Genomic DNA, 13,529 nt, shown 5'->3' with positions numbered 1-13,529 from the left:
TGCCACCTAGCCTAGAGTCATGCACAGATAATAATCAGGGGAAAATAAAAATAAAAAACTAGGCTGGGGGCGGTGACTCATGCCTGCAATCCCAGAACTTTGGGAGGCTGAGACAGATTGATCAATTGAGCTTAGGAGTTTGAGACCAGCTTGGGCAATATGGCAAAACCCCAGGTCTACAAAAAAATACAAAAATTAACTAGGTATGGTGGCGCACACCTGTAGTCCCAGCTAGTTGGGAGGCTGAGGTGGGAGGATCGCTTGAGCCTGGGAAGCAGAGGCTGCAGTGAGTCGAGATTGCGTCACTGCACTTCAGTCTGGAAGACAGAGTGAGACTTGTCTCAAATAAACAAAGAGTAAACATAGGGATTTCCCTATTTTTAAACCATATTAACTCACCTAAGCGTTAATCCCTCATAGACCATAAAACTGACTTTCAAAACAATAGTAGCTGCTGTTCAAAATAGCTTCAGTATTTCTCTCTCATTTGATTCCAGCCCTAATTAGAATCAATGACTTTGATGGATGAAATCCACAAGGAAGTACATAGGAAGCAAGAAGGCAAGAGGGCAAGACTGGAACCTGGAGAAAAGTCAACATTTAAAAGGAAGATGGAAGGACAGGACTGAGGAGAGGCCATTGGATAGGACAGTCTGACCTGTGTGAAAAGTATTCCTGCTGAGCTCCCAGATTCTCTTTCCTTGCCTCTTGCTTCACTGTGTTTACTTTTACCCAGAGGCTCCTCCTGGAAGGATCTCAGAACAGTTTGGGTTATTCTCAGCTACTCCCTTGCCTATTCTTTCCTGACAGGAAAAATTCTACTCCACTCCAGCTGCAAATGTCAGGAGGAGGATTTGGTAGACCATCTTCTTTTTTATCTGATTTTATTTATTTGTTTGTTTAATAGAAAATATATTCATATAGTGCAACATTCAAAAGGTCAAAAGGTATTAAAAAGAGTATATTGTGAGGCAGGAGGACTGCTTGTGCTCAGGAGTTTGAGACCAGCCTGGGCAACTTAGTGAGGCCCTGTCTCTACAAAAATTAAAAATAAAATTAAATTAACTGGACATGGTCCTAGATACTCTGGAGGCTGAGGTGGGAGGATTGCTTGAGCCTAGGAGGTCGAGGCTGCAGTGAGATGTGATCATGTCACTGCTCTCCAGCCTGGGCAACAGAATGAGACCCTGTCTCGAAAAAAAAAAAATATATATATATATATATAGAGAGAGTTATATTTATATTTATATATACAGTGAAGAGTAAGTCTCCTTTCCATCCATGTCTCCCATGGATGTTCCCTGACTTTTACTACTGGTTTCTTACATATTGTAGGGAGCCAGAGATAACCTCCAACCTCTCTTTTAGCTCTTAGTGTGCTCTTCAGCTGGATGTAAAAACTACATTGACATCATACAGATTAACCAGAGAAAAGTATACAAATTGTATTGGTTTTCCATGGTTATTGCCTCCAGTTCCGTCTCTGGTGATAAGGACTGTTTTCTCACCCTGGTATAGAGAGGGTCCTCTTCTCAGAAGAATCTTTCTTTCTAGCTGTATGCAAAATTCAAACAGTATTAAAACATTCAAACAAAAGGCATTAAAACATTCAAAAAGTATAAAAAGAGTATATTGTGAGGCAGGAGGGTTGCTTGAGCCCAGGAGTTTAAGACCAGCCTGGGAAAAATAGTGAGACGCCGTTGCTACAAAAAATTTTAAAACTAGTCAGGCATGATGGTGTATACCTGTATTCCCAACCACTCAGGAGGCTGAGGGGGGAGGATCTCTTGAGCCCAGAGTTCAGCGTTGCAGGGAGCTATGATCTCACCACTGTACTCCAGCCTGGGTGACCTAGCAAAACCCTGTCTCTAAAAAAATAATAATAATAAGGCCGGGAGCAGTGGCTCACGCCTGCAATCCCAGCACTTTGGGAGGCCGATGCGGGCAGATCACTTGAGGTCAGGAGTTCGAGACTAGCCTGGGCAACATAGTGAAACCCCATCTCTACTAAAAAATACAAAAATTAGCCAGGCATGATGGTGAGTGCCTGTAGTCCCAGCTACTTAAGAGACTGAGGCAGGAGAATCACTGGAACCCAGGAGGTGGAGGTTGCAGTGGGCTAAGATTGTGCCACTGCACTCCAGTCTGGGTGACAGAGTGAGATCCTGCCTCAAAAAATAAATAAATAAATAAAAATAATAAAATGGATAATTATTATTAACTAAAGTCCATAGTTTGTCCAAATATCCTTAGTTTTTATCTAGTGTCCTTTTTCTGTTCTAGGAACTCATCCAGGGTACCACCTCACGTCTATGACTTGGCTATGACTTGGACAGCTTTGAGGAATACTGTTAAGTATGTTGTAGCTTGTCTCTCTATTGGAATGTGATGTTTTTCTTATTATTAGACTGGAGTTAAGGGTTTTAGGGAGGAAAACCACATAAAGTACCATTTCATCATATCAAGGTTACATACCATCAACATGATTCTATCACTACTGATATTTACCTTGCTCACCTGGTTGAGGTAATGTTTATCAGGTTTCTTCACTGTAAAGTTACCCTTTTTTCTCCATTTCATATTGTATTCTTTGGAAGGAAGTCACTGTAGTCCATACTTTGGCCAGGCATGGTGGCTCATGCCTGTAATCCTAGTACTTTGGGAGGCCGAGGCGGGTGAATTGCTTGAACTCAGGAGTTTGAGACCAGCCTGGGCAACATGGTGAAACCTTGATCTACAAAAAATACAAAAAAAGTAGCTGGGCATGGTGGCACATGCCTGTAGTTCCAGTTAATTGGGGGACTGAGGTGGGAGGATCTCTTGAGCCCAGGAGGTTGAAGCTGCAGGTCATTGAGATCACGTCACTGCACTTCAGCCTGGGCAACAAAGTGAGACCCCGTCTCAAAAAAAAAAAAAAAAAAAAAAAAAAAAAAAAGCTCATAACAGCTTTATTCTAAATAGCAACTTTAGAAACAACCCAGATGTCTATTAATAGGAGAGTGGGTAAATTACGTACTCACACAACTAGATACTAACTAGCAATGAGAAGAAAGACCTACTGGAACATACAACATGGATGAATCTCAAAGATGAAAAACCTGAACACAAAGAGTAGATCCTGTATGTTACTGTAGATGGGCTAAGTGAGTGCACATAGTGCTCACTGAAGATTTCTGCGTTACATGTTCACAGCCACCAGAAAGCATCCATTACAGAAGAGGGACCAAAACAATCAAGTGTCAAAATACTGCTCACACTAATGTTTTAGCACCCTTTGGAAACTGGTACAATGGGTACACAACTGGACAGACGGGGGTTAAGCATAGGCCCAGTGGCATGGGCCTCCACGCATCAAGATGGCCACCTTTCAATGTCCACCCTGTCAGCAACAGAGACCAATGCTCTATGGATGTGGCATTATTTTTGTTTTTCTTTTTTTTTTTTTTTTTTTTTGAGATGGAGTCTCAGTCTTTTGCCCAGGCTGGAGTGCAGTGGCATGATCTTGGCTCACTGCAACCTCTGCTTCCTGGGTTCAAGTGATTTTCCTGTCTCAGCCTCCCGAGTAGCTGGGATTACAGGCACATGCCACCATGCCTGGCTAATTTTTGTATTTTTAGCAGAGACGGGGTTTCGCCACATTGGTCGGGTTGGTCTCAAACTCCTGACCCTCAGGTGATCTGGCCACCTCGGCCTCCCACAGGGCTGGGATTACAGGTGTGAGCCACCTCACCCAGCCTGTGCACTGTTTTTCAAGATCAACCAGCTACTTTGCAGCAACTTGACTACTTTTTTTTTTGAGACAGTCTCCTTCTGCCACCCAGGCTGGAGTACAGAGGCACAGTCACAGCTCATTGCAGCCTCAATCTCCCAGGCTCAAGCAATCCTCCTGCCTCAGCCTCCTGAATAGCTAGGACTACAGGTGTGTACTACCATACTTGGCTACATTTTTTTTTTTTTTTTTTTTTTTTTAGTAGAGACAAGGTCTCACTATGTTGCCCAGGGTGGTCTCAAACTCCTGAGCTCAAGCAATCCTCCTGCCTTGGCCTCCCAAAGTGCTTGGATTACAGACATGAGCCACTGTGCCTGGCCGGGATGTTTCTATCCTAGAAGAGTCACTCGTTCATTCTCATATGAACAGATACCTATTTAGCATATGGGTTTGCCTTTCCTGCCCACAGAGCTTCAGACAGCACCAGTATCTGGGGGTTTGACGAGTACCTGTTCTACAACATGGAATTCCACTCAGCATAGCATGTAACCAGGGAACCCACTTCACAGTAAGAAAGTGCTGCAGTGGGCCCAGTGACTATGGGTTACCCTGGTTGTACTGCATATTGCACCACTCAGGAGCAGCTGAGCTAATACAATGTTGGAATGGCCTGCTGAAGGGACAGTTCAAGTGTCAGCTTTGAAGGCAGGTGCCATGCTCCAGGACACATTGAATCAGAAACAGTGTAATCCAGAATATTTTCATCAACCCAGTAAGAAACCCCATACCCATTAGCAGTCATCCCTTACTCCCCTGTCTTCCCAACCCCTGACAACCACTAATCTACTGTTTGTCTCTATGGATTTGTCTAATTCTGGACATTGGATATAAAGGGAATCATACAATATATGGTCTTTTGTGACTGGCTTCTTTCACTGAGCATAATGTTTACAAGATTTACCCATGCTATGGCATGCATCAGAATGTCATTCCTCTTTGTGGGTGCATAATATTCCATTGTATGGATAGATACTTTATTTATCCATTCATTGGTTGATGGACAATTGGGTAGTTTCCTGTTTGGGCTATTATTAATAATGCTGCTATGCACATTTGTACAAGTTGTTTTGTGTGTGTGTGAAGATGTTTCAAATTCTCTTGTGTATACACCGGGGAGGAGAATTGCTAAGGCATCTGGTAATGGATATTATCAGGAACTGCCCATCTGTTTTTTAAAGCAGCTGTACCATTGTATATCCTCACTAGTGATGTATGAGGGTTTCACTTTCTCCACATTCTTGCCAACACGTTATTCCCCATCTTTTTGATTATAGCCTTTCTGGTAGGTGTGAAGCAGTACAGTAAGTCTTCATTTAACATCATTAACCCTTGGGAACTATGACTTTAAGCAAAATGATGTATAACGAAGCCAGTTTTACCATAGGCGAATTATTATAAACAAGAGTTAAGTTCGTATGGCATACTTCGCATCACAAAAACATCACCAAACTTCTTCTTCTTCCTTTTTTTTTTTTTTTTTTTTTTTGAGACAGAGTTTCGCTCTTATTGCCCAGGCTGGAGTGCAATGGCGTGATCTCGGCTCACTGCAACCTCCGCCTCCCGGGTTCAAGCGATTCTTCTGCCCCAGCCACTTGAGTAGGTGGGATTAAGGCATGGGCCACCACACCCAGCCAATCTGTATTTTTAGAGACGGGGTTTCTCCATGTTGGTCAGGCTGGTCTCAAACTCCTGACCTCAGGTCATCTGCCCACCTCGGCCTCCCAAAGTGCTGGGATTACAGTTGTGAGCCACCACGCCTGGCACAAACTTCTAAATAAAGATGAAAACACTTCTAATAATAAACACTGAAATAAATGTGAACTATACATACATTTAAGAAAGATTGATTAAAAACAAGTAAAATAATTATTTATCTGCCTATCCTGGCTGCAGCTCAGGGCACAGGGTGGGACTCACACTGTTTCACTGTGTAGCCTATTTGCCTTTTTCCTCCTCTTTGGTGGTGTACTTCTAGCAGTAAATTTTACACTAACATCTTTATGTAATATTCTCTTTCCTTAAATACTGTTGGTTTCTTAATACAGGACCAATTTTGAAATTGCTTCTTACCCTGCTCCTTCTCTCTCACCATGTAGCCACTAGCTTTATCCTAGTGTCAATGTGTGTACTTGTTTGTATTTTGTTTTTTCTTTTTTTGAGACGGAGTCTCGCTCTGTCGCCCAGGCTGGAGTGCAGTGGCCGGATCTCAGCTCACTGCAAGCTCCGCCTCCTGGGTTCACACCATTCTCCTGCCTCAGCCTCCCAAGCAGCTGGGACTACAGGTGCCCGCCAACACGCCCAGCTAATTTTTTGTATTTTTTAGTAGAGACGGGGTTTCACCGTGTTAGCCAGGATGGTCTCGATCTCCTGACCCACCTTGGCCTCCCAAAGTGCTGGGATTACAGGCGTGAGCCACCGTGCCAGGCCACTTGTTTTTATTTCTTGATTTGTCACCTTCAAGTGATACCTTATTTATTTATTTTTAATTTTTATTTTTTTAAGGTTACACAATAATTTATTTATTGAGGGCCTCCTCTCCCTGCCCTTGCAGTCTCTAGGTCACTTTTCCGCTTGTAGATGTTGCACGTCAGCCCTAGAAAGATGACTGGGGGCAGGGGCACTGCGTCCTGTTCAGTGAGACCCATAATGTGGCTGTAACTGTCTTCCTAGTATTGCAAGAACACGGCCGGCAGGTCCGGCTCCTCATACAGTCTTCACCGGGGCCACCTTCTCGGCCTCCTTCTGCCCGTAATTCTCCTTCAGGATCTGCTACTGTTCCGGAGTGGCCCGTTGCAGACACTGAACCACCAGCCAGCTGCATTTGTTGTCCTGTTTGTCAGTGCCAACTTTGCCGGTCACACTGGGGTCCCCAAAAGAGGTCAAGGTAATCATCCTGAATCTGAAAGAACTCTCCCTCTCCCATCTCCAGCAGGATCTTCTTGGCATTGGTGTGCTCCTTCTCACCATCAATGCCTGCCATGTACATGGCTGCAGCTACAGGAAGGCAGAAGGAGTAGAAAGCTGCCTTGTACTTGACACTAGATTTGTACCTCTTTTCAGTGAATCTGCCAAGATCTGCATTGCCCTGGGGGGCTGTGATGAGGTCCAGGGTCTGTCCAATCCCAGTCTGATAGAAACACTGCAAGAAGAGCTGGATCAGGTTCAGGTAATAGGGCTGCTCCCGGCAACAGAGCTTCAGCAGGCAGTAGATACATGCTTCCCTTCCAGAAGCATAGCATCATTGATGTAGCATCACTGATGGCATCCAAACCCACGCCCGGCTTCTGTAACCAGCAGATCTGTCCCCAGCGGTGAGGGATGAATCCGTGATGTCATCTGCCACCAGGAAGAAAGCTTGCAGCAGTTCCACACACCAGCCCACAGTCAGGGCCCGCTGGAGACTCTCAGCATCCTGTTTCCTCAGCTCCACCAGCTCCCGGAATGCTACTAGCACTGTCAAAGCCCAGTGATACTTGCCTCCAATGGCATTGTACTACAGGACCTCCTTGAGCTGGGTGATCCCATCTCCTGTCTCTGGGTGCCCCATCTCATCCTCAGTCAGCACCCTAACAATCTGGGAGAACCACTGAACGAAATCCTGCTTTTCTTGGACATATACATCTGATGTCTGGTCTCCGTTCATTCTGAGGGAGGTGCAAAGGGCTTTGTTCCTGGATGCGGGTTTCTGCTTGATACCTTTTTAATTCTGGCTACAACCACTGATGTAATCAGTGAGCTTATTTAACTTTCTAACCACTTGCCCTTTTTCTCCTGTTTTTTGTTAGTTGTAATAATTCTACATCATTAGAGCATCCAATTTTGTCTCTCATCCTCCCATCTGTACAATTAAACATACGCAACACTCACCCCCAGACCTTATGCCAAGGCTTCTATAATCATTTACGATTGTCTGAAGCTGGCTCACTGGTAAATTTCTCAGGAAAGGCTCATGGGAAAAAATATTCCCTGAGTGTTAGCATGCTCTGAACTGTCTGGGTGGATTTTATACTCGGACAGTTTGTCTGGATGTGAAGATCCTTTGGTGTTGACTCTTCTGGGTTTTTACAATGTTCTCTTTCAACATGTATTCAAGTTTTTCTTTTTTCCCCCAAGAAATTTTTACCTAATTATAGTTTCCATTTGTGTTCTGTTCCATTGCTTTTTCTTTCTTCAGGGACTTCAATTAATATATATCAAATCTTCTTTATCCTAAATCTTTTTTTTCTCCTCCCCTGCCCCCTGCATTTTTTTTTTTTTTTTTTAAGTCAGGGTGTCACTCTGTCACACAGGCTGGAGGGCAGTGGCATGATGTCAGCTCACTGCAACCTTGACCTTCTTCTCAAGGGATCTTCCCATCTCTGCTTCCCAAGTAGCTGGGACTACAGGTGTGCCACAATGCCCAGGTCTTTCCAGCTTTTCCTTACTGTGCATTCCATTGGTAACTTTTCATTTTTGTATTCCTTCTTAGTCTTCATTTCTACTTTTTCCCCAAATTTCACTTGACTGATCTGGGTGACAGAGCGAGACTCCCACTCAAAACAAAAAACAAATAAAAACCCTTCTTTGCCTTCAGTGTTGCCCCTCATATAATTTTTTTTTTTTTTTTTTTTTTTTTGAGATGGAGTCTCACTCTGTCGCCAGGCTGGAGTGCAGGGGCGCGATCTCGGCTCACCGTAACCTCCACCTCCCAGGTTCAAGTGACTCTCCCACCTCAGCCTCCTGAGTAGCTGGGATTACAGGTGCACGCCACCATGCCCAGCTAATTTTTGTATTTTTGGTAGAGACAGGGTTTCACTGTGTTAGCCAGGACCGTCTCAATCTCTTGACTTTGTGATCCACCCGCCTCGGCCTCCCAAAGTGCTGGGATTACAGGCGTGAGTCACCGCGCCCGGCCCCCTCATAGAATATTTTAAAGCTTAAAACTAAAGCAACTGCTTCTAATTTTAAAAAAATTCCAGGTACCCTTTTCTCAAATGAAAGCTTATACAGAGACTCAAATGAAAAATCACAACTATCCAGCTTTGGCATTCTTTCCCCTCTCGGGCCTACGTTTCTCCCACAATCTTTGGCACTTAGTCTGAAAATCACCAAGCTAAAAAGAAAGCAACCTCTTCATTTTAGTGAAGAGTCATGGCTCAGAAATGGAAGAAAACCACCCTGCTTATTTTAAGGCTCAATCCCAGAAGACTGATTCCAGATCGAGGGTGAGAACCAGGCATTTGGATTTTGTTAACTCTCTCTAGGTGACTTTAATGCACAGTTAAGTCTGAGGACCATCACACTAGATACATGCTGCCCAATATGGTAGCCACCAGCCACACATGACTACATTTAAATTAACTAAAAATTAAAAATTCAGGCCCTCAGTTGCACTAGCCACATCTCAAGTGTTCAATAGCCACATGAGAATAGTGACTGCCATTCCGTATGGTAAATACACACAGAACATTTCTTTTTTTTTTTTTTGAGACGGAGTCTCGTTCTGTCACCCAGGCTGCAGTGCAATGGCATGATCTTGGCTCACTGCAAGCTCTGCCTCCTGGGTTCACACCATTCTCCTGCCTCAGCCTCCCGAGTAGCCGGGACTACAGACGCCCACCACCACACCTGGCTAATTTTTTGTACTTTTAGTAGAGATGGGGTTCCACCATGTTAGCCAGGATGGTCTCGATCTCCTGACCTTGTGATCTGCCTGCCCTGGCCTCCCAAAGTGCTGCGATTACAGGCGTGAGCCACCGCGCCCGGCCAGAACATTTCTATTACTGCAAAACTCTTCTGGATACCGCTGCTCTAGACAGCTGTCTTCGTATTAGAGTGTGCACACCCAAAAGGACGCAGACTGGATTGGAAGATATTGAAATATCTATTTCTATTTTTAACTGATTTTTAAATCTCCTTTTTAAAGCTATGTTTTATAATTTGCATGTATTAGTAAAGCACTGCATATAGAATATAAAATATGTGTATGTGTTTATATTCTATTTGGTATGCAAGCTTAAAAACTATTTATTGATGGAGTTTATGGCTAAAAAAGTTTGGAGACCCATATATACTAAACACCTATGTCTTTTAAGACATTTGCCTGGGCTGACAAAGGTTTCGACTGGAGAGTCTTCCTAGGCACAGATTTTTATACTTCAAACCCAAATCCCCAAACATGAGAAGTCCCTTTTTTTTTTCTTTTTAAATATACACATATATTTTATTTTAAAAAGCACAAGAACATTATACAAGTTTTAAATTTACATTTTTGCAATAAAAGTTATCAATATATGCATTATTTGTATAACTTCATCATGGATGGAATTTGAATCAGTGGTATAAACATGTTGCAGTCACTAAATATAGATCATCATCACAGTGAACCAAAATGCATAGTTGTTATGAAATGACAAATGACCACTAAAAGGTGAACTCACAGCCCATACACCAATATAATAAATTAATTATACAGATATATTTTTCTTCACCATATCATTAAAACTCTCACTAGCCCCTCACCAAACATTAGAAAAACACAGTTCTGGAGCCATCCTGTTGAACCAGTGCCTTCACATACTACACTAAAGAAAATAAAGTGACTCAGTTGCTTGTTTGTAAGTAAACTTCATAACCATAATTGTTTGCAATGATTAAGGTAAATCACTAGGACATTTGAACATAATGAGAAATCCCTGGGGCCTGGGGCAGCACTGAGACATATGCTCACCTACAGTGCAAAAATCTGAATCAATCGCAATCAGTGGAACGTAGTATGAAATGGGTTCTTTGGCAGTAAAGGTCTGGCTGGCCATTGCCAGATAGTCCCTCTGTCCTCTTGAGAGCCTAACTCCAGAATTGATTAAGTTAATATAAAAAGGACTAAAAGAAAGTCCATTTATCTTTGCTGAATTGGGGCCCATCTATTAGGGTAGAAGTCAGCATCTTCTGTTTCCTATTCTAGCCAAGATTTCCCAAACAATCCACTCAATACAATTACATAACAAACACAAATGTTCCAATACTTTAATCATTCTGGCAAATCTGACAAACTGAATAGTGAATTTCCTGATCCTTACCTGTTACTTTTACAAATTGTTCACCACAGATGTATCTATTTATCCAGATACCTTCTGAATTGTCATTATTCAAGTAGAAAATCATGATTGTGATTCTGATGCCTGCTCAGGCCAATCCCTTACTGCAAAATCCACTTTTCTTTACATAAAAGGAACAGAAAAATCTAGCCCCAAATGTGCATCACGAATCACTTAGCAAATATATTTTTACTTGCCTGCCTTTGCTGAGCAAACAGAAGGTAAGAAAACATTTACACACGTGTGTGAGACACTAGTAGCCAAGGGCAAAATAAGATACAGTCTTTGAATGCATCTTTCAAGGTTCTAACATTACCCCAGAAACAACATAAGTTAAAATGGAAGGTTTCCATTTATCTTTTGTCTGCTGCTTTATATCACAATTTCTTGATACAAAAAATAAAAGCCAGGAATCAAGAAGTCTAGGCACAAATTCAGGAGAGCTCTACTATTTATAAACAAGATGGCTCAACCACAGCATGTTGTAACAGGACACAGACTATTGATCACATGGCTTTTTGGTGGTTTGTACTAGTCATAAAACCAGAGTTTATGAAAAGGTTGCACACAGACAACATCAAGGATTTGTCTTTTACAAAGATATAGAAGATTGTGGAATTGGCTTAAATCCGATTGTTCTAATTTACAGTTGTCATGATCCACTCATGTCATGATCCACTCATTGGGAGAATTTTCTTATCCTCATTCTACAAATAGTTTACATCAGAATAACAAGAGGTTTCTGAGAGTCAAATAGGATGGTACCACAATCTCCTTGCAGAACGAGATCTGCCTTTGGAAAATGTTAAGTATTATTTCAAAACTCAACAAAGCTACTGGTAGTCAGAGAGGCAGAACTGCAAGCTCTTTGTACCATCAGGAATGAATAATAAATACATTACCCTAACTTTTCTTGAGGTCTACAGTGAGAAAAAATCTTTTCCACATTGGCAGAAATCACCCTGTCCACATCGAGACTGAGTTTAATTTGTGGTGATAGCAGCAGGCGGCACATTAGGGGTATTTCCTTAAAAGAGAAATAATAAGAAATTTATATTTGGAATCTTTCTCAATTCAAGTATATTGCATGGTTTCTGCAATTCTTCTTTAGCTGCAAGGAAGACTATCACAGATTATTAGAATCTTGTCAGTGATCCAATGTCAGCTGAACTAAACTTGCGGGGAAAACACCAAATACAAAATTGCAGAAGAGTTAACCAACATATAAAAATGTGCACAACTGTCTGACGTGACTTCATCTACCAAGTGGATGAAATAAAATGAAATGAGACAAATTATGAAGGGGAATAAATTCTCTGGAAATACCAGCACATAAAACAGATTCATCTACGTCCTTTTTTCCTGTGAAGCATATGTTTGCTAACTGAAAGCAATACTCCATTAAGAAATACTTTATTGATGTAAGTGAATCTGGACATGGAGCAAAAGACCCTCCAATACTTCCCCAGCCCTCAGAAAGTTTTCCATAATTCTGAATCAGCCTTTATTACTGGTCGTCATTTGTGATTGTCTTGAGGCAGAGTTGGAGCTCACAGTAACTGCCAGTTGAATCCAAATAGCATCTGATTAGTCTCTTGGCTCCTAGCAATCTCTTCTATAATGCAGTGTTGTTGCCAGACCAAATGGAGCTTCCGATACCGCTCATGAGATAAATGAAGGGGGTTGCCCCTCCTTTAGGGAAAAAAGAAAAAACATGTAAGTTTGAATCTAGTAACTGCCACATCTTTATTGTCTAAATGAGTATGTACTCTCGAGATGTTCCTGGAGCTGGGAGGACTCACCAGCACAGGGCTGAAAAAGGGATATTTTCCCTTCACCACTGATCACTAAGAACTTGACAGGCGACTTAGCTAATAAAGCAGAAATATACTCCTTGACTATTCATAAAATAGGTCAGGTATACTATGGCATTATGGGACCTCACTTAAATGGTCAGTGAGGTTTATAACTTGAAGCAGCACTATTCTTTTTTGGTGGTTAGCTTGAATAGCTTTTTGGCTTCATACTGTTATCTAGCTTCAATTTATGATCTTTGCACAGTAGAGGTTAGGTCTGACATATAACACTAGGCCCTAAAATTATATTTTGCTACTCAGAGATGTTTGGTTGTAACTGTCCTTATGATATGACAAACTGGCTGGCTATTAGCAAATAACTAGCAAATAATTTAATAAAATAATTATACTTCAATTCTAGAGTTGCACAGTTTTTAACACTGTATAACAGTTAATCCAAAATGATTTAAGTGTGGCTGTTGCCAGTAATGGAGAACTGTGAGATCCTAATTCCTTTAGACATTCAAGTGTCTCAGCTGGTTGGGATTTTTTTTTTTTTTTTTTTGAGACGGAGTTTCGCTCTTTTTGCCCAGGCTGGAGTGCCGCGGTATGATCACGGCTCACTGCAACATCTGCCTTCCGGTTTCAAGCAATTCTCCTGCCTCAGCCTCCAGAGTAGCTGGGATTACAGGTGCCCGCCACAGCGCCTGGCTAATTTTTTTTGTATTTTTAGTAGAGACGGGGTTTCACCATGTTGGCCAAACTAGTCTCGAACTCCTGACCTCGTGATCCGCCCGCCTCGGCCTCCCAAAGTGCTGGGATTACAGGTGTGAGTCACTGCAGCCGCCTGGTTGGGGATTTTTAAACTGCCAAATTAATTTTAAAACT

At 42.2% G+C, this 13,529-nt stretch overlaps 1 protein-coding gene and 1 pseudogene across 2 annotated transcripts in view; both read right to left on the bottom strand.

The window, feature by feature from the left end:
• Positions 1 to 6,174: 6,174 nt before the first annotated feature.
• On the bottom strand, positions 6,175 to 8,324 carry LOC105493165 (farnesyl pyrophosphate synthase pseudogene; annotated as a pseudogene).
• A 3,918-nt stretch (positions 8,325 to 12,242) lies between these two features.
• Positions 12,243 to 13,529, bottom strand: part of LOC105491520 (ubiquitin protein ligase E3 component n-recognin 1) — a 155,979-nt gene continuing 154,692 nt past the window's right edge. For both annotated transcript variants that reach the window (XM_011758032.3, XM_011758040.3), the window contains one exon: positions 12,243 to 12,537. In XM_011758032.3, the coding sequence (XP_011756334.2) occupies positions 12,396 to 12,537 (142 nt within the window). In that variant the 3' untranslated portion in view covers positions 12,243 to 12,395. The remainder of the gene's footprint in view (positions 12,538 to 13,529) is intronic.

Source organism: Macaca nemestrina, chromosome 7 (genome assembly GCF_043159975.1).
Source record: "Macaca nemestrina isolate mMacNem1 chromosome 7, mMacNem.hap1, whole genome shotgun sequence".
NCBI lineage: Eukaryota > Metazoa > Chordata > Mammalia > Primates > Cercopithecidae > Macaca > Macaca nemestrina.
The sequence above is the reverse complement of the archived record's forward strand: the minus strand, read 5'-3'. Positions and strand labels throughout refer to the sequence as shown.